At 37.6% G+C, this 22,337-nt stretch overlaps 1 protein-coding gene across 1 annotated transcript; it reads left to right on the forward strand.

The window, feature by feature from the left end:
* Positions 1-8,638: 8,638 nt before the first annotated feature.
* Positions 8,639-21,775, forward strand: LOC139123944 (mucin-22-like). Its single transcript, XM_070690091.1, has 9 exons — positions 8,639-8,724; positions 10,903-10,935; positions 12,285-12,346; positions 12,643-13,032; positions 13,868-14,263; positions 14,716-15,120; positions 18,899-18,919; positions 19,933-20,019; positions 20,980-21,775. The coding sequence occupies exons 2-8, from the start codon at positions 10,931-10,933 to the stop codon at positions 20,004-20,006; spliced, it is 1,353 nt and encodes a 450-aa protein (XP_070546192.1). The 5' UTR covers positions 8,639-8,724; positions 10,903-10,930; the 3' UTR covers positions 20,007-20,019; positions 20,980-21,775.
* Positions 21,776-22,337: the final 562 nt, after the last annotated feature.

The raw sequence follows: 22,337 nt of genomic DNA on the forward strand, positions 1-22,337 counted from the left end.
AACTGCTTGTACATTAAATAAGTTTAAAAACTTCTCTCAAAACAACGCTAAATGACAAACTAAATAACACATACACTACAAATTTGGCAAGGGCCCCTTCGGTAAGGCAATTGGAGTGAAAAGGGGGCAGTTGATGAAATAGAGCTAAGGTCAGGCAACTGCCAAAAGTTTGGATCCCGAGGAATGGGGTCAGGATGGAATTTAATGACAAAGCGTGGAATGAATGACCAAAGTGAACCCAGAAAGAGGGAACTTGTGGATAGTTCATTATATTTTCCCGCTCGAAACCGAAACCAAGACTGTGAAATGAAGTGGTAAGTAAACTTACATACAATGTACTATTTTGTACCGTTTGTGTAAAGGTTCAGGGGATTTTGGCTAATCAGGGGCGTGAACGGCAAGATCAAATTTGATAACCCGGCTGTCTTGCGAAAAACGTCTTTACCAAACAAAACAATGTTCAACATTGTAGTAAAGCATCGCTTGTGTTTGAGATTGAAAGTAATTGCTAGGAAAATCAAGTTGTTTAAACTTTGCACTGTGTTGACTTGTCATAACCGTAATCTAAGAACGGCAGGCGCAGGCTATTTGTTAAGATCTATTCGTTTGAATCTATTTACGTATACTTATTGTCCTTTTCCGCTCCCAAAGCCTTATATCTGCATACATGAAAAAGTGTCTTTATTCTAACATTAAAGGCACGCAAAAGGCACAAAATCACACATATCTAGCATTCAACTTTATTTTCAAACTCACATCACAGTCAGTTTCCCGGGAGAAATATTTATCAATTTACAAGACCAAAGTTTTTATTGATGAGGAGATCCTCTGTTAAAGTCTGCATCTCATACAAACCGTTAATTGACTTCATACTTTTGGTACTCAATATACCTGCATTACTGCCAATGAATACTGGTGTAAGTAAGGTTTAAAATCAAATCTTAAATTCAGTCTTATTTGTGATTATTTCAGAGCATTTTATGTGCAAGTTCATCGTGTGCTTCCTCTAAAAGTCTCAGCTTTCGCTAATTGATATATTCACATTTTTTACATGAACAATACATTTACCTGAGACGTCAACTTTAAGCTGTAAATTGAAAAGCAAGATTACATGTCCTGGAAATAAAATCAAGAAGTGTAAAGTTCTGCTGGCCTTGATGACCCTGCAGTTTGACGAATGATATTAGCACAATGTGAAGGTGACTTGGTATTTTGGTTGCTTATAGTAGAAGGTGTGGCCAATATCAAAATAACAAAAATACCAAATACAAAGTAAACATTTTCCGATCATTTTGGAGAAGATAAAAGGCAAAAAAATACAGATAGCATATTTAAACGGATGTAGGGCTTAGATTGTACTGGATTTAAAAAAACACCAACGATATCATAGTAAATCATAATCTTTAATATCCTAAATATTCATGATTCACTTTAAGATAATTGATATTATTCTTCTTGCAGGTCAGATTTGTCCTAAACGACATATACGCCTTATTTGTGTCTTTCCGGCAACGGCTACGACTGTTAATATGTTCACTTTAACAGATAACCATATCGCATTATCTGGATAGTAATTCTGTAAATTATCTCCTTTATATAAGTTGAAAATACTCCATTCGCGAAGAGTGTAGTGACTGTATTGTGAATAGACTATTTTCATAAGAATTCGGTAATATTTTATCAATTCAACGTCCTTACATATTCAAGCAGTATCGCGGAATGCAAGCAGTATCGCGGAATGAGGTAGACGTATACATGGGACATAAAATACATATAAATTGTTCCACATTGACGCTCATCTACGATTTATATTTTGTAATTGGCGGCCTGTTTAACAAAGAAAGGTTTTTCATTTTTAATGGTCACTCAAACTTGTCGTGGACTTTGTCACACACAGCTGACCGATCATTAAAAGCAATTTACATCTAAAGCTAGCTGATTCCAAATGTGTGCGGAGACTTTCTACCGGAGATGTACATGTGTATAAAACGATTGCACTGTTGTCATACACCCTTGGTCAAACACTTACAGTCACCCAGAGCTTCAAATATGCTATTTCGTTTCTTTAAACTTGTGATGTATTCTGAGACTTATAGATTCTGATTGATCAAATTCGTCAGAAGAAAAACATTCGACTTCTAAAAATATTAACTGTGGGAAAATCTGAATGATATAACAACATATTTGGCTAAATAATCAAACTTGTTTTTCTTTTCGAACGAGCGAAGTAATTTATTTACTAATTCACTCCATTTTAAAACGACTATTCCAATTTAAGCACACTGTACGTATACGTTATGCAAAAGCAGCAATGGTCAAGTGTTATAAGTGGCATGGAATCATCGCGTTTTACCACCAAATGCTGATTTAAAAAACCATGTGCTCAAGAAAAAAAAGTATGCTTGAACGTGAACACAGCAAATGAAACATAAAATTGCATGCGTATGCACGTTTGTCGAGATCGTCATTAGAGTTTGTTATACCATCGTTCAATATAGTACACTTCAAGTCGTAGGTGATTTCAAAGTTTCCATACTTACTTGCCCTTCAATGTTTTAATTTGCATCGAAAAATATTATGAGTAATGAGCCGGTATAGCCGGTATTCATTGCTTTGGTAAAGTCTAATGAACTCTACAGCATGTCCAGGTATTGAATTCATAAAACCCGCTGACTTATTGAAACATTAGGGGTAGGGATTAGCCAAGTTGTAAAGTCTATTAAGTCTTCGCTATATCACTATTTACCATACGTTGTGAGTTGGCATACCAAGGAGAAAGTATTGAATTTTCATAGCATTCCCCCTTTATATGTAAGGACGGCTTGGAATGTGACTTGATATGCTGTACAAGTTTGAAGTGTCAGTTTCTAATTAAATTCAAACTATTTCGCAAGCTTTGAATATATTCATTTATCAGTATGTTAAACCGCCGTAAGGATTTTGTCATATGTGCGATAGGGTGGAACCTGTCCACGAGGGAGCTTATATATGGAGCAAATGTGGCTGGGCTTTCAATCGAGGCGCATATAGGTTTTATGTCGATCATTGACATACTTGTTCATCTCCGGATAGCCATTATATAGTCGTGCCTTCATTTGTGCCCGAAAAATGTAAAAATATATTCATAAGACACTCAATTGAACTATAAAATTCAAATTTAGGCACACAATATCATTTTTAGGTTAGCTGACCAAATTGTTGGAACCGCGCTCACGGTAACGATTTGACGCAAGCATGTTCAGAGACCAAGCAAATAACTTTTTTACCCTAGAATGAACGCCCCCGGCGACTGGAGAAGAGCACATACTTAACATGACGACACATTAAAGTAGAGGCAACTGAGAAAACAAGTAAGTGAATGAGTATTGACGTTTCCGGCCGATCCTGTCATGGTGACCGAATTTTATTGAGCTACAGTTTAAGGGACTCGTGACAGAGTATTGAACCACTGTAGGAGTTTTGTCATACTCATCAGTGTGCTAGGGTGGAGCCAGTCCACATGAGAACTTATATACATGCAATACATGTGCTTAGTGTTTTAATCGAGGCACATTTTGGCTCTTAGTCGATCCTGTATATTCATCTCTGGAGACATTGAAGTCTGCAATTTTCACGCGTGGCTAGTTACCGCTCCCAAGGTCAACTAACCGGACAGCTGATCCTAACCCACCTCCCGCGAACTTTTTCAGGTACACTTTGAAAACAAAATTCAAGTCCTTGAAATCATGCTGAGAATTTACAACATAACCAAACTGACAATGATCGCTAGTGTCGGGCTGCTTCTGAGGCTTAGAATGTTGACACTAAAGAATCAGGTATATGTCCTTTGACTAGCCTTGACTGCTGCGTATTACTTCTCATAAAATGCAAATGATCTTGCCTACTTGTCGACACTGACTTTCGCTGACAAAATACTATTGACATTGTATAAAGCCATCTTCTTACGTCATATAATTTAAAGCATGTTCATTGATTAGGCGTTGCCACTGTCAGTTTATACGCACATGTGACCATTGAAAATAATTAACCATTTGTCTTTATAAATTTATTCAGCGATTTCATTTGAATAAGCAAGCGAATGTGTGCTTAAATGTATAATAGCAGATGTCTCTCACCCTGAAGATAACGCTTTCAAAACTCTATAACTCGAAGTAACATTGAGGGCGTGGAGTCAGTATTGATAAATCTACAAAATATTCCAGCACATAAGGGTCAAGACAATCATGACATCCCATGTACAGGACATTAACAGATTACATCAAGTTCCCATACAAACAAGTACCAATACCCTGAAACAGAATACAGACGCTGAGATGATCATATAAGTTCTACCACATGTGACATAAGTGGCGACTTTACAGCAGGATTGCATCAATTTTCTCTTTTAGATACCTGAACGATATTTACATGCTCTATTTAATATCGTTACCGGGACATAAAATCTGAACGGTTATATCTCATTTTGCAACAAAGAAAACTTTATTTACACGAGTAACATCAAGATCAACGGTACTAGTTTGAGCTTGCAAGTATGCCTGTATCGCGCTATGTTGAGAAAAAATATTTTTGTTCCTAGAACTTTACTCTTCCGTGGCTGGAAAAAGCCAAGAAAGTCTAACGTTGGTCATTTGAACCCTTACCATTTGAGTTGGAAAGTGGGCATATGGCCTAACGCCAGTAAGCGTTAGGACTGATATAGTGTACTAGTAATACTTCTTACTGTGTCTGGTTATATAATTATCACTCATATATCAATCAGAACCCGATCAGAACTCATTCTGTGGGGAATTTTGTTATGTATTATGTTATGTATTCATTTTACAAGCTGACTGTCACAGCTAGTATTTGGGATTTATTGTCATACCTATGTCGAGAAAGAAAACGGCCAACGCTATAAACTTACAAATAATATTAATGTGAGTAATATTTCCATTCTGATTTTTTTATTATCCGGACAAAACACCACATTGACGGTATTCAAATCTAAAGTCATTGCTTTGAATTGGCAAAGGATTGCATAATTTTCTCAATATGGTAAAATGTGATAAATTTTATATTGTTCATCATTAAACGACCAATTTCAATCTATTCTGTTTTTCTGTAATGTCAAGAACTAAATTTTGACGAACAGTCGGAAAACAGAATCCGGAATATTGGAAATGCAATCTTTTTTTTTCTATAAATCGTTTTACTTAATGTGATCTCACTCAAGAAATATCACACAGAATTTCGCAAAAAACTCTTGAAGTATTCGATAATATAAATGGTGTGATCCAATATTATTCGTTATAAATAAGAAAATAAAAACAAACAAAAAAACAATAACAGCATCAACAACAACAACAATAAAAGTGCATAATATTCTACATTACTTGAGGTAGTGATATCTTGTGAATGCTAAATTTGTGACATGAATGAAAATGTAGGGACAGGTTACAGCAGTTCTTTCAACTTTCACCAAGTAGTCGTAAAGGTAATCGGCGGTTTAGTGTAAGAAGATAACTCGAAAAGGTTCTCACGACTCAAAGAACACTGAGTTTTATGCATTCTCTGATCGAATAAACACCATCTATGCAAGCTTTATTACCAATTTGTTAAACGTCACACAAGCTTAATACAGTCCTCCAATAAAATATAGAGAGGCAAGAATGGACATGCCACCATTCTAGGCTCAATTTATAAGTATCAGATGTTACCAGGTAACAACGGACATAACCGTCAGCAATGTTTGTCGCACACAATAACAGCACTCTCCCACGGTGAATAACGCTCATCAATAATTTTGCATGAGAACTTGAACACATTCTATGTGTGCTGTCACAAACGTAACTAAATCAAAGTGTGTTTTCAATATATCAGGCAAAGTGCTTCTGCAGTTTGCTAAATATGTCAACAAGTGGCATCGAAGTATTTGCCAAATTCAAAGACAGGTAACATCGGAGATGCCATCAGCAATGCTTGTCACGTTCCCTACTAGCAGTCCATGTTGTTGTATTCCTCCCATTTCGTAGGCGAACAGGGATCATGCTAGTATGTCAGGGGTACCGCTTCCTTCGACAAAGGCACACAAGTGAGAACACGTACATTGACCCACCCACTTTCTTATGAATAAGTGATCTTATGACCTTTACTGTCTTAGTGTGGCGAATGAAGTTGTTCGGTTCAATCATATATGTATGACTGTTTGTTGTAGTTACAGCGACCATACTATATAGTTAACTAATAATGCAAAGTGTGTTCTCACAGCAGCCCCATTGAGTTTTTACTTTGACAAGTGAATTTCTAGAGAGAAATAAATAGCAAGTACACGAAAACAGGTTGCCTACCAGAACAGTCTACTGAACGTCAACAAACAATGCAGAATATAGACAATAGCCTACTACAACCACATGCCAATTAAAGCCTATATGGATTTTTCAGTCAGTTATCACCCCCAAATAAACAAACAATTTTATAATTCATATAGTTCAAAAATACTATTCAACTGGCAGGAAAATTGTACGTACAATTTTTCATAATGTCTACAAAGAAATGTGTCTCGGTGAAATGTTTTTTCAACACATGTGAAAACAGGAAAACACAAAAGTTGCAAAGCGTTTCTGTCGATGATTCTAATGCGTACTGATGCGAAACGCTCTGTTCACTCACATGGTAGAAAAGTTTCAGCGACACTATTGTCGGTGTGCATCGAGTCTGTTGAAGTGAAGACTCAGCAAGTGTGTCTTTACAATTCCGAGGCTCAACACTTGTTGATCTTTGCTTGAACAAAAGTGAGTTGTGTAATTCAGGTAGTCAAACGTGATATATGAGAGAAAATCACTATTTACACCATTTCTGCGTAGCTACGAAGATGTGTAGGCCATATCTTGAGTCTAATTTCCAGCATAATGTTTGCAGACACTTCAAAGGAGAAAAAAATAATAATTGAGCTATCGTTGAAAAAGTTAAAATTGGTGCACGGGATCGAACGATGTACACACATGTGCGGCTTAAAGTAGTAGATACGACAAAAAGTTACTTGCGAGTACAGCGAAGCATATACTAGATGCTTCATAGACAAATTAGGGAAACCTGGAATTAAGGTAAAGGGCGACGAATTCGGACGCGCACACGCTTTAGAATGTTTCTGCGCAGATTTAATTCAAGCCTGCCGCAAATGGGTTATTTTGTTGCGCATGTATTTAACATCACCTGTCATTGTTGAAATTGCGCTTTTACCTAATTTTTTTGACCCAGACTCTTAGAAATACATGTGACCTATAACCTTGTCATATTTTAACCCCCTAGGAAGCTGGTTTTTATTCAATATGAGCGACAAAATTAACATTTTGCGCCCATTTACATGGCGCATGTTACCCATTCACCTGGAGATATTGTAAAAAGTAGCGTGGTGACACCCTTTTATTAAAAGTGTAAACAAAATGGTATTATGTTAGGATTTTATTCGCCAAGTTTGGTCAAAATGACACCATTCAGAGCGACAGGAAAAAAGTTCGAAAATTATGTAGTGATATAATTTCGATATCGTCATTTTGTAATCGATACTTATGTAAAACTCTCTTTACAAACATCATGAAAACTATACATTCGATAGATATGGATCTTAAGTCTTGTTATTTATTAAAATTAACTCATTTACTAAGTTTTTTATAATTGCTTTCTTTAGTTTAAGTGACTTATATCATTTTTATTTATTTCTAACGTCCGTTTCCATGGAAACGAGCGTGATGACCCCCATTTTGTATTTCATTTTTGCACTTGCACAACTTCCAAGAATATTTGTGCAAAGTTTCAAGGAAATGACACCACAACTTAATTTTCACGTAATTTGTAGTACTTCACCTTAAACTTCCAACACTCGTATTCCTTGAAGACTCTATCTCCATTGATGGGCCAAAATGCTTTCTTGATTTTTAAAACCGATCTGACATTTCTAAAACTGAACCATTTAGGGGTTTTAAGGAAAAACATCAACTCTTCTTGGTTTGCAATCATTATTGTATGATCTTGTGGTTTCTACGGAACTTGACAATTCTTGTCAACATTCACTCTGTTGGGTACAGAAAAAACACATCACTTGAATAGGGGCGAGTAATAATGAGTGATGGTTGATTGTTGTGCCATAAAGGTGCATTACGGGAAGGCTCCATTAACTTAGGAATACCCTACTTCCCTTGAGGATCAATTTCACAGACCTGCCTTTCCTACAATGGCACTACAATAGCACCAGCTGGATTACATAAACATAAAAAATGGAACATTCACACCTTGGGGATTAAAAGCCTTCTGTTTGTCACCCGAGTTGCTTAGGCAAGGACTCAGGTTTCAGGTACCATGCAAGTTAATGCAGTCGTCCCCTAATGGTACTTTGAAGATCTTGTTGTTCTGAAATACATTACGCTTTTAGGAACGGCGTCGCCGGGCAACAAACTGGCGTAAAGAATTAGGCGTAAATAATTGACCAGAAGAAATGCGACGCTAATGCTTCGGCATTGACATGTGTCACAATAGCATGCTTGGGAAGACAGCCCAACCAGTATTCTTAATTGTACACACGCAACCAATTGGAAACGAGTGTTCATAATATTTGCCCAATGACAGAAAGTCACACCCTCAGTTGTTGCTAAGCGTAATGTATAAAGCATGCCTCCATTCTGTGTTTGTACCATAAGGGAAAAGCCGAAAGAAACAACTCGGGAAAATATCAAGTACAGTAACTTGCAGGTGAGCTTTTAAAGTCATTTATTGTGAGATTGCTATGTTTCACAAGATCTGCTTTTACAGATTTACTATATCGCTAGACTTTCAAACTGCCGGAAACTAGTAGTTCTACCTTTTAAGTTAAAAAGTAGACTTACATATATATCATCATACATAAAGTGTATGTGGGACCTGCAGTGAAGAATGTTTTCAAAGCGGCTTTCAGTCTCGGTCAAGCTTGATGACGCCAATTATGGTCTGTTGAGTGTCAGTGTGATTATATACCAGCAGCTGACCCCATGCCGAGCAAGCTCAACTGCTGTGTACTGTATACGAATAGCATGCCCGGACATGAAACCGACCGACCCAGCATATTCTATGAATGAGGCTCAAGCATTTCATAAGTAGTAGCTCCCTAAACTGTACTACTTGATAAACTGTACTACATTATAACGTCTAAAATGCTACAGCTGTAAATCTGTTCGACGCAGGAAGTGATAGCCTATAGCCAGAACATGATTAGGAGTGATGCGTATTGTTAGGGTCGAATCAGGCTCACCACCTCAGATAACAAATTGCATTGTGTAAAGTTTTCACTTTTTTCCAGGCTCTATATACGGTCGTTTAGGTCTGCTTTTTGCAACATTAATTATAAAATAGTAGTAAGTTAAATATTCAGAACCAAGCAAGGGCGAGCTCACCGTTTGGCAAGGTCCAGAGTGCAGCATACATTAGGGCCCCGAGGGGCCCGACGAGATAACCGGCAATTTTCAATCAACATTCCGATGGACTGCATCTTGTCAGTTTCAGGGTTGGAACCTTTTCAGTTCGTATGTTTGGGTAAACAATAAAAAGTGTTCTGAACAGAAATCAATCAGAATTCAGTTAGAAATGTCGAGTATGGGATTAGCCAATTTATCGGCGATAAATGAAAACGGGGTTTGCGGCCATATTGGCTCAGAATATTTCCGTGCGTTGCCACGCGTTGGTGTCTGACTGGACTTGCCCCAACTTTGTGAGCATATAAACATCAAACAGAATAAATTGAAGGAATTTGAATAAAATCAATCGACTATAAAGTTTATGGTGAGATGATATTGACGCAATTTACACTAGTAAGCTCATTTTTCGATGTTTCGATGCGGGGATCCAACGCGGTGGCCTTGGTGTCATGCGCCGAGACTCAAAAGCCAAGCGACCGGGGTCTGCCTGGAATCTCGGGCGTTTTCATTTATGTACTGCAGGAAAGCAGTCGATCAATTCCATAGGCAGTAAGGCCTGATAAACGTTATGTGCTCGTCTAATAATTTTTGTAGAGAACAGGCAGGTAGATCTAGATTTCTTGTGAAGCTGTGGACTGCTTGCGTTGACCTACTCTAATAGCAGCCAGTTGGTCTAAGAAGTCATTTACATTGAGTGAACTGAGGTACAAAATCTACGCTCACAACACTTCCGATGGTATCATTTTCAACTGTAACACTAGACTCTTCATCAGTGGCTACCCTCTAAATCAATCATTCCAAACAAAATTTCGTCGTAAAAGTGATTTTCACTTTCCAAATTATAGACAGAACTTGAGATAGATGCCATTCTGCAATTGTGTGTATAGCTTATCCGTTCTACACTCACGAACAACTCTTATGACGTCACAGAAATGGACGCGTTCCTCATCGAGGCTTTTTTTATCAAGCTCCAAACATTTTCCTTTTCACTAATATTGGTCAACGGGAAAAAGGACAAAACACCACCATCTAGCTTGGGAATAGTATTATTATTATTTATTGACAAAAAATTAAAAAATGTTTTCTGGGTAAGATATACCCGTTAAGATCAACGTCCTTCCAAAAGTGCGATTCTGAATTCTCATCCGTTGATTTTGTCTTTCAGTGCCCTGATGCTTTAACACTCTGGCCGTTCCCCGTTTAATAAAATATATTTTTAGTTCGATGAAGACTAAGAGAGATTTCGATCATCTTTAGAAAAGGGATCTATACTCGTAAATAATAATTTTGATCGTGATTATGATTGATTTCAACATTTTGCTTCTCGGTAAGAGATTGTTCATAAAGTAAATTATACTCCAGTCAATGTCTATGTTTAAGTTGGTTCCCAGTGAACGTATATATTCACTATACTACTTAATGAGTTATGAAAATCTTTGTATATCAATTTTCGGTCGGCTCTGTCTTTTTTACTTTCCAGGTAACTGTTGTCAATTTGTCTTCACAAGATGAGGTGAGTCAATAAACGAACTATTTCTATACGAACTAATAGATTTAATTCAGGTGCCATAGCAAATTATTGTGTACAAGAGAAACTTTCAAAATGCATGCTTTTTCTAGAAGTTCCGTTGAGGGATGTGGATTTGGGTATATATTTTTCTTTTTGGCTAATGTCTTATTACCATTTATTTTGATTACCCTGTGATAATTTACATTTGCCATTTCTTCGCGATACACAAATTTATGAGGTGTATTTACATGCCAGCGACACGGACTGAAATTCTATGTTACTATCGATATCAACAAGTTGAGGGGGTAACTTGGTCGCTATAATTGAGGTACTCTTTTTATATGCCTTCTTAACGTGACATCGACTACGATGAGGTAGACTGGGCGGCTTTCGATCTTTTAACTGAAATTACTATCATTTTTTGAATTTTATATTTGCAATTATCGAATTATTAGCAGTAAGAAGACTCCACAATTCGTGCATTATGAAATAACTTCATTCTTTTAGAAATTCATCGAGTTGATTTAGTTTTCAATACTACAATTTAAGGCGGTTAATTGATTATGACTGGGAGTGATAGTAGGCCGGGCCAACATTTCGTTTATATAGCTGGCTAAGGCATGTAGCGTATGTTTAGTCTCGGTGAGAATACAGCGTACGTTTATGGCGCACGTCTTCAACTCAGAAAGCGCCTCAGGGACAAACATACCGACTTCAAACTTTTACTATTCCTCTTTTGATCTGCCACTTTTTGGCGCTCATTTTAAAGCTCATGGAGTAAGAAAACATTTTGCAGTCTTAGTTTTTCGGACATTTTACTTGCCCGTGGAGTTAACACCGCGATGGTGCTCATTTTGAACTTCAAAATGTCCGGTTTCTTGTTTCAATAGCACCACAATTTGCATGTTGCCCCCCTGATTTTCATCTTTTATTTGGTAAGAGTATGGTTGAATCGTTCATTGAGAAACATTTGAACAAAAGTGTATGTCTTTCATTTCCGAGGCAATACTTAACTATACTGTGCACTAACCAATACTTAAGTGGCTTTGGTTTTCTTTCCTTCTAATTTGCCATCTCCAACTAATTATCAGATTTGAACACTGAAAGGGTATTTATAAGTAGAGCAATGGTTTATAAATATGTACAAGTAAAGTAAGTTGAACCAGTTCTCAAGTCTATTGTCATTTCGGAAACGTGAAGTAAAATCCGACATTTCATCACCGAATTGAAGTGAGTCAAATCGTTTCAAGAGCAATATAGGATTACGAATAGTCCTTAGAATTAATAAATCGTCAGAATATTCTTTCATATTATCTTGTTTATTAATTCGAGACTTCAATATTTTTTATTAGGTCTTCGTTTGTAACTGTGGTATTTGCTATTATCGGGTGCATAGCAATGTGCCGGGCCCAAGGTGAGTATTTATGCGTACGTTAAACTGCTTTCTACTCTTTCACATTTGGACAGTCACGTACGTAACTTTATCACTATAAAATACAATTTACATCGATTTAATTTGTCCACATATTATGGTGCGTACAATCACCTTTGATGTTACGAGGCCTAAACAGGTGATGTTTTAAAGCAAGGGAAGCCAGTTTTGCAAGTTAGTAAAGCTTGTATTACTTCCATAACAACACCTTACAAATATTTTATCGTTGCTCGTAATCAATGTTTGTTTTGTATGATTTGACATTGTTCACATTCTAGACGATATAGCGGCCACTGGATTGACGATAACAGCACCAGACCCCACATCAGGGGGATTTACTGTGGGTACAGCCACCACGATTACTTTCACCGTGACATTCACAGTTTCTGGTTCTGTTACACCAACCAGTGTAGGAGTGTGCTTCACTGATGATAACACTCTTTCTAAGTCAACCGAGGTCACAGCATCAGGAGGACCAGATGGCAGTACTCCAGCTTCAGGAACAGAATATGCTGGTCTTGAAGCTTCGCTCACCCTCGATGCAGCTAACTGCAACGACTACACACAACTGTGCGCTTCCTTTAGAGTTACCGATGACAACTTTAATAACGACATGGTCTGCATTGAATTTGGAGCCGCTGCTGACAAAGCCGGCACAAAGACATGTAGTGAGTATTGAAGTCCTACAATTAAAAACCATAATGCCACTTTCTTGATATTTCTCAGAATCTACGTCGGATAAGAATCTTGCAATTTCAGGTTGTGGTAAGGGTTAGCTTCAGGTAAAGCTTTTGTCAAATCGTCCTCATCCATATCAAAAAGTCGTTTGCCTTCATGCCGATGATATTAATAGTTAAGGGAATTGGTTTATGAAAAGTAACAGCGATAAAAGACATCTAGGTATTGGATTAGGTAGAGGATTCAATAGATTATTAACGCTCTCATATTCATCTAACATATTCGAGTTGTGCTCCAACAAATCGTGTGGTAACGATCCATAGCAATAATCGAATGCAATTTTGATGTACTAAGCATTGCCACTTGGATGCTACTCAGATCGATGCATTTTCTATTTTATAAAAAGACACTTCAACTTTTCCTAAACGAGTTTTGCAGAACAACCAATTCATTATATTTAACTAAAATTACATACTTAAATTTCATACTTATATCATTTCGACCTTGTTCACTCACACAGCTGAGTATTCATCAACTTTTGCACATTTTCGTAGATGCACAGGCGCGAGACAGAAGTAATTATGGCTCTAAAATTGACACTGGTCCAACTTGTCGACATAATTTTTTATGTAAACTATCACCTCACGTTGATCTGAGGCGAAAGCATTTGAAAAAAAACCCGGGCAATAACAGTGTGCAACGAGGGAAAGTCAGCTTTGTAAGTCAGTAAAGTTTGCGTTACTTTACAATCATTACTCCATACAAGCGTTTTATCGTTGCTCGTAACACCGTTTAGTTTGCATGGTGAACTTTTTCATATTTCAGACGATATAACGGCCACCGCATTGACGGTAACGGTACCAGACCCCACGTCAGGGGGATTCACAGCGGGTACATCAACCCCGACTACTTTTACCGTGACATTCACACTAAAAGGAAGTGTTACACCAACCGATGTAAAATTGTACTTCAGCAATGCCGCTGGTTCTACAAAGTCAACCGAGGTCACAGCTGGAGGATCCAATGCACCAGATGGCTCTACTGCTGCTTCTGGCACAACTTACGCTGATCTGACAGCGTCACTCACACTCGATGCAACCAACTGCGCCGCGTACACCAAACTGTGTGCGTCCATTACAGTGGCCGATGACGACACTACTAACAACGCAGTCTGCATTGACTTTGGAACCACTGCTGACAAAGCCGGCACAAAGACATGTAGTAAGTATTTTCTTGATGTTAATTCCTAGCATGCATGTCGGATAAGAAAACTTGTTATTTTGGTTTTCGGTAAAGGTTTTGTCAAATTATCTTTATCCGCAGCAAACCGTCTTTTATCTTCAAGCTTGTCGATGTCAAAAATCAACGGAAACAATTTAGAAGAAGTTCAAATTAAGGCAAACGTTTACTATATGATTCCATAACTCGGTCACATTTATTCAACGTGTTCGGGTCATGACTCAAACAGATCGTGTGTCAACGATACACTGCAAGAATCAAATGCAATTCTGGTGTTCTGAACATTGCCATCTCAATGCCATTCAGATCGATATGTTTTGTATTTTATTTATTATTAGCATCATTAAGGACATGTGGTCGAATGATGAAAAAAATATTATTGATCTTCACCATGCACTGTCAATTGGTCAGCTTATTTATTTGTGTGATTTCAGGTGACATTGCAGCTTCAACTTTGACAGTCACAGCACCTGCTCCAGCTGCAAACGTATTCTACATTGGTGAAGCAGTCACGGTTACCTTTACGTTAGCGTACACTGTTACAGTTTCTGGAGGTTCACCCAGCGATGTTAAGGCGTACTTCAGTAACGCTGACGGTTCCACCAAATCGACTGAAGTGACAGCGTCGGGAACAAACGCGCCTGACGGATCCGCTGTAACGTCATCAGGAAGTTACGTTGGTCTCACCGCCACGCTGAACCTTGACGTCACCAACTGCGCAAACTACACCAAAGTGTGTTCTTCTATCACTGTGACGGATGCTGATGCGACAAACAATGCGGCTTGTGGTGATTTCGGTACAGATGCCACAAACGTTGGCACCAAAAATTGTACAGCAGGTGAGTGGTGTGCGATACAAACTAACTGCTTTCATATTTGAATTTTTGTTATTATTTTTTTCTAGTTTATTTATTTAATTTATTTTTCATCAAGACTTTATTTCAGACTTTGCCGTCCATATCATCATTACAAAAAAGCTCACAGAGAAGTTATGTGAGAAAATAATGGTTGAATTGAATACTTTGTCATTATTAAACAAAAAGAAGGTTGTTCCATGATTTCATGATCTCAGATGTGAAACACGGAGACTCGCACGATTGTTTTGCTACATTTCATCAGATGCTATCTTAACCCATAAATTTGCTTTCTAAGCAAAGCATCGAAGTTATCAATTCTGTTTGATACGAACATGGAACTGGCACTACGTCGTTTACTCGTATCCGTATAAGAGACGTGCAGCATTATTGTAAGCGACCTTGAATTTTCTCATAACATTTACAGAGTATTTAGCCCAAAGTGGACCTCCATACAGTTGATGGCAATACATTTTGAAAAGAATGCACTTGACATTAAAAATACATCGAGAAAATTTTCGATTCTCGAGTGCATATTAGCTGCTAGATAAAATGTTCTCATTTGGCGCTCAATGTCCTTATCATCTCTGAAAACATTATTTAAAACGTAACCCAGATGCTTTTTGTTTGTAACAACATTTTATTATACACCTACTGCCGTAACCTATGGGAGTTTGACCGTCCAATAACTTTCCGTATTTCGTATAGTACGTGGAGTCCCGAATACGGGAGACGCGCGTCGCGCAATTTTCAGGGGTTGTAGCAATTTTATTTCAACAATCGCGCGCGTTCCACTCATATCGCGCGTGCCACGTTCCTCAAAATTTACCATAGAATTAGTTTATACGGACGATTAATGGAGGGAGGTGTATAATAATAGGGTTATGCACAAAATATGGCCCTGTACGGACTCGGGCTCATTGAGTGACGTATTTGACTCGCCTTCGGCTCGTCCAATACGTCACTCACTGAGCCTTCGTCCCTACAGGGCGTATTTTGTGAATAACCTATATTATTACACCTCACTCATTCAGAGTGCACTGCCATTGGTTAAACACGACTCACGTGACATGTAAATGAACGTGATGATACCCTCTGCGAACGTGATGATGCCCTCTGCATTTGATATTGCATGGTGATGTCATTGTACTTACTGCGCATCCTTTTTGCGCATAACGAATTGTCGTTCGCTTGTACTTGCTACTATCGCTGCGAAACGTCATGCAGAGCTGTCACCAGCACAATTAGACGATATTTTGATGCAAGTAAACAGCAAACAAACGAGAATGGCAACGACGAATGCAATTTCTGTGTTCAGCGACTATGCAAGCAACAAATTTGGATACGCCACAGAGGAGATCGGCACACTTTCAGCGGCAACCCTGGACTAGGCATTGACAAGATACGCTCAGAAAGGCGAACTGTACTAGAAGAAGTCTTTGTATTTTTCTGGTCTTTGCATGTTTGCATGTTCGGTGTATTAAAATAATAACACATGAGAGCTAGGGCAATATCACGATTTTGCCTGCCCTCATGGTCATGACCCTGCCCTCATGGTCATGATCGAAATACTGATATAGTTGATGGCTAAGATTTTTCCAAAAGTCGAAAGATGTTTAGTGCTGTATGTAAGCAACTCAAGAGCCAGGGCAAGGGAAACGTTGTTCATAAACCAGCTATACTGCCCGGTGATCTCGCTAAGATAGCCACGTACTTCAGTAGCTCAAACTCGGACGCAAGAGTACTGCTGCACAAGGTATGGTTCAACATAATGTTGTATTTTTGTCGTCGTGGTAGGTAGGGAAAACGTGATCTCCGTGCAGAAAACATCAAGATAAAGACGGACGATTGCGGCAATAAGTATGTAATCCAAGTCGGTAGCGAAGTAACAAAAAATCACCAGTGCGACGATGATGGTGTGTCGGGCGGAGTAATGTATGCCAATAATTCATCTCAGTGTCCCGTTCTTGCCTTAGAGCTGCACCGTTCAAAGATGAATCGTCGTTGTGATGCCTTATTCCAAAGACCTCGTGCTAACTACAACACCGAGGATGCTGTGTGGTTCGACAATAAACCCATAGGCAAGAACACCTTGTCAACGATGATGGCAAGCATATCTACAGCAGCAGAGTTGAGTCAACGCTATACCAACCATAGCATCCGGGCGACATCAATCACACTTCTGAGTGACGCAGGCTTCAACAATAGGCACATCATGAGCATTAACCGTCATTGAAACGAAGGCAGCATCAGTTCGTATGTCAGGGATACATCGATCCAGCAAAAGAAGCAAATAGCGGAAACGTTATCATCTGCAATTGACACGACCGGCCAAGTTTCCATCAGCGAAAACTGCACTCAGAGTTCTTCCGTCCCGACTGCATCTGCTAGCCATCTTCAACACATCGTCACTTTTCAACCTGTGTCTGGTCGACAGTCCCAACAAAACATAAACATTAATGTTCCAAAATCTGCTGCAGCGTCTCTTTTTGCGGGTGCCATGATCACTGGCGGAAATTTTCACATTTTCTTCGGACAGCAACAGTAAATGCTGGAACGAGTTCTCCTTTTTGTAGTTGTCCATTTGGACATTTAAAATTTTATCGGAAACCAAAGATTCAAATTAAATAATTTGAATTTCTACATATATTATATTTTGATTGAAATTAATGCATTCCCCAATGTTGAATGTTCAAACTGTTTTCTGCTGTTCAAATTAGGCCTAAAAGAGAAATGCTCCTATAAGTGATCCTAAGTAAGTTGTACATGTTTTAAAGTTCACTCACTTTTAGTTTGTCGGATGTTTGATCGAATATTTATTAACCATTAAAGTAATTAGTGATTTGAATTCATTTTTGTTATGTGAGTGTCGATATTTGGTGTGAATCTTCGGTGTTATAAAATAAATAACAAATGATAGAGAGGGCAATATCACAATTCGTTGCCTGCCCAAGGGATGGTGCTCATGACCGGAATATTGATGATGCCCGAGCCTTCGGCAATAATATGGAGAAATTGCCTTCAGGAATATTGATGATGCCCGAGCCTTCGGCTCGGGCATCATCAATATTCCGGTCATGAGCACCATCCCTTGGGCAGACAACAAATTGTGATATTGCCCTCGCAATCATGTGTTATTATTTAAATATTTAACTTCTGAAGGATAGACAGGAGGCATGCGAGGAGTCAATTATAAAATACACTGTAGTCACCTCTTGTCATTTTCGCAACGTCAGTTCCTTTGCAGTTAATATACCTATATGTAAATTGAAGTCATACCAAGCATAGCAAGTAGGTACTCACAGGCTTATACAATACAATGTTTGTATGATCGTTATTAGCATGTCATTAATTATGCAAAGCGTATCAGCTACCCAACCGACGTGGCTGGTGTAATTGCCATTAAACGCGGATATCTCTAAAGTAAGGTACATTGCTCCCTACGTACATAACAGGGGGACTTTGTTCATTTGGAATTCCAAACACTGGTAAATATTAGGTAGTTTGTTTCCGTACCATCAATTTTGCAAGGTGATTCCAAATGTTTACTCTTGATTTGGCGAGGGAAAGCTTGGAAGTTTCATGGAGGAGAGTTTTAACAAATGTTTAAATCTTTCACTTTCAGGACCCTAAAAACCTAGCACTGAAAACTATTGACAAATAGTTATAAATAACACTCGCCTTATAGGTTTCATGACTATTGTTTTGAATATGTATAAATTATTGTATTTACTATGTATTTTCTTGGTGTTTACTTTCACAGCGACGACAGAATCCCCAACAGGTATGTTGTGTTGAGCCCATCTACTCCCCTTCTTCCTTGCATTATGGCATCCTATCATTTTATGGCTATGGGTCAATTCTCACAGGGAGAGATAGATGCTTGATATGCGTTCAGAATATTTTACGTATATTATTTTACACGAAAAACAAAATTAATGGTATACGTAATGTATATATTTGAATATGGATCATTTCAATACATTAATATACGTCGCGTAAATCTATGCAGTACAAGAGTACACTTAATGCAGATTTTCTGCACACCAAGTTTACACTGTACTTGTGCATTTTATTGATATGCGCACGAGTAGACTTAAGGTATAGTGATAAATGTACAGAATCAGTATATGTGAATAAATTGTTGTATGTCAAGCATTTTCCCCAGTGTATATTTAAGGATCATGTCACGTCACTCTCAGCAGTCAGGACACTTGCTTAATACTCTTGAACTTTGGACCTGGTATAGTAAATTTATCGTAAGAATAGAGCTAACGCCAGGTATACGTGAAAAGAAAGTTCTTGCTAAGCTGCAATCGCTAATTTTGCAATCAGAAAAAAAGACCGGCACTGATAAGTTTTACTTTTTTGTTAAAACAAATTATTCTCAATATTACGATCATTTCTTGACTACGATTTCATTTTGCATTGGAAATAATAAAAGTGCGTGTACTTTGTATCTTCGGCTGAGTTCTTTCAGTTAGTCATGGAAACAAATTCCGCCAATCGCGTTTGAATTCATCATTAGTTTAAAATTAGGTTATCGTATCTTGTAAATATCCTCGCATGAACACACTTAGTCTTGAAAACCTACTAATTTTGGCAGCTTTGCGGACTAACAAGCGTTGCTTTTCACAGTTTGGCTTAGCCATAGATTTTCAGCACACCTAATTGATTGTAATCATTTACAAGCCTAGAGAATAATATTTTTTTCAAATATGTCTTTGCTATGTTGTGCTAGAAGCCATTTTACTGCAAAACAATTAATTGTTGTTGTTTTTTTTGTTTTTATCACAGAATCCAAGGCTGAAGCCTTGTCTGTCGGATTTGTTACTGTAATAACCATGATGGTAGCTTCTGTGCTGGCTTAATATAGAGAACAATGTAAGTTTAATAGGTTTTTTATTATTGTTTCTAAACGTACAGATTGCATGCCTACATAACGCCATGGTATGTACTGTATCGGTAATTCAGAGCAATTCCCTCTCGTCTGATGTATTCTTATTTCTCATTTGTTTCATTTAATAAGTTATTACATATCTCATATATGGACCGTCCTGTAGTCCATAGGATTTAATGATACCTTGCTGATGACGTCACAGGCCATATAGTCATCATTTGATTGAAGGCAAACTATTTTCAACAAGATAACTTCAGGATATAAAAAACTGCAAAATTACATGTTTTACAAAGGAAACACCATTTTTATAAACTTACAAGAAAACAACTTCATTAAACCGTATAACAGTTATTCAAAAATATCAATGCACCGTTCGATGATGAAAATCGCTCTACTTTTTTAAACAAATTTTCGTCTAACACAGAAATAAACGTGTGATTGGCATTTGTATGTATACTAAATTGAGTGAAAACTATGTTAAGAGAGCGAAAATAATGAAAAGACTGACTTAAGATATCTATCACGAATGATTGTTGATTGGCTACTCAAGCAGTAAATTTCAATTCTTCAATTCATTACGTTTGTCATTCGTCAAATAATTTAATATCAATCCTAAAAATTATACTTAATTTACGTACAGAGGTTTCATAGTCAATATTTTTCTGCGTAAAAAGTCAAATAGACAATTTAAACATAAAGACGAAGACTTACTCAGGTTTTGTTTTATTTTTACTTTTACTCTCCCCTACCTCCCCCTCCCTCACTCCCCCCTCTCTCTCTCTCTCTCTCTCTCTCTCTCCCTCTCCCTCCCCCCCCCCTCTCTCTCTCTCTCTCTCTCTCTCTCTCTCTCTCTCTCTCTCTCTCTCTCTCTCTCTCTCTCTCTCTCTCTCTCTCTCTCTCTCTCTCTCTCTCTCTCTCTCTCTGTCTCTGTCTCAACTTCGTAGGATAATATCAAAATATCATGGTCTTCTGAATGAAAATTGTATTTGTCAGTTTGTCATCAATATTTTCTAGTGATTAAAATTAACGCCAATGTTCAACTCGGAGCCGACTGACAAGAGTAACCGCAAACTTTATATACATTCTCCGTCCTTATTTATTGTATATCTCTGAGATATTCGATTTCTAGGTTAATAACGTTTCAAGATAATATTTGATATCGAAATACTAGCGATTTTGTTCCTCATTGTAGACTATTATCATAAAAATGCAAAGAGAAAAATAAACTCCAAATTATCTGTTTTACTCGTTTGACTTTATTTACTAGTTTGTTTTTAAATATTTTTATACCACTATATCCCTCACCAACCACCTGGCCATTTCTATCCCAACACAGACTATTTAAGACATAGACATATTTATGATGACCAGAATGTTACTATGACGATGCTCTGGATGACGTCAAACGAAATTTATGTTGGTCAATGAAAAGTCGAACTCGTTTTGCGAAAGACTCATTACCCGAGTTTCATTCTGGTCAGAAATCACAGTTGGCACACAGTTGTGCCCCATAATATTTGACTTGATCCGTATGCTCTCTAATTTCCGTCATGTTATAGATAATTCTGTAGTTTGGTGAAAGAAAATGGTTTAGATCGGTTGAATGGTATCAGTGAGGAGTGTGTTGATAAAAGATTACAACAATCAGTGTTCAACTGAATCGGAAGCAAATATTTTTGAACTTTTAATGGCTGTTATTGATCGATAATGGCAGCAATAATAAAACTAACTTTACTTATGATTTCAGTCTGTTCTCTTCTTATGTGCTTGCCGTGATGCATATGATCGTCAGTTTGCGTTCAACAATTGCCACATCGATTTAATAAGGAATATTTGTTAAGTAAAACAGTGATTTGATTCCAAGACAACCGAATGCGTGTCTGATTGCTTCTCTTGATTGATTTCTAGTAAGATCACAATTTATCGACTTTCAACGATTTTTGCCTACCGGAACATAAAATATGGTTGATGAAGACAAACATAAGGCGACTCCGTTCGATGGTAAATAAATTAAGTTGAAGTTATGTTTTCAGTCCTGCTAGTCCTTTTAGTATAATGATCATCTTATTGAAATGTTCCAACAAATTAATTGACACGAGATCCCAGTTATTTCTAATTTGAAAATCTGGCGTTTCTAAGACGTGTTTCTAGTTTATGTACACTGGTCTGAGATACTACTTATACTGTTTGACATGTTGAAAGATACTGAATTAATTGATGACCATGCATATATTTGACCCCGGCTATACACATATTAAATGAAGGTATGGCAAACATCACTTAATAGTCATAACCTTTAATT

This window comes from Ptychodera flava (assembly GCF_041260155.1).
Source record: "Ptychodera flava strain L36383 chromosome 23 unlocalized genomic scaffold, AS_Pfla_20210202 Scaffold_23__1_contigs__length_28996876_pilon, whole genome shotgun sequence".
Taxonomy (NCBI): domain Eukaryota; kingdom Metazoa; phylum Hemichordata; class Enteropneusta; family Ptychoderidae; genus Ptychodera; species Ptychodera flava.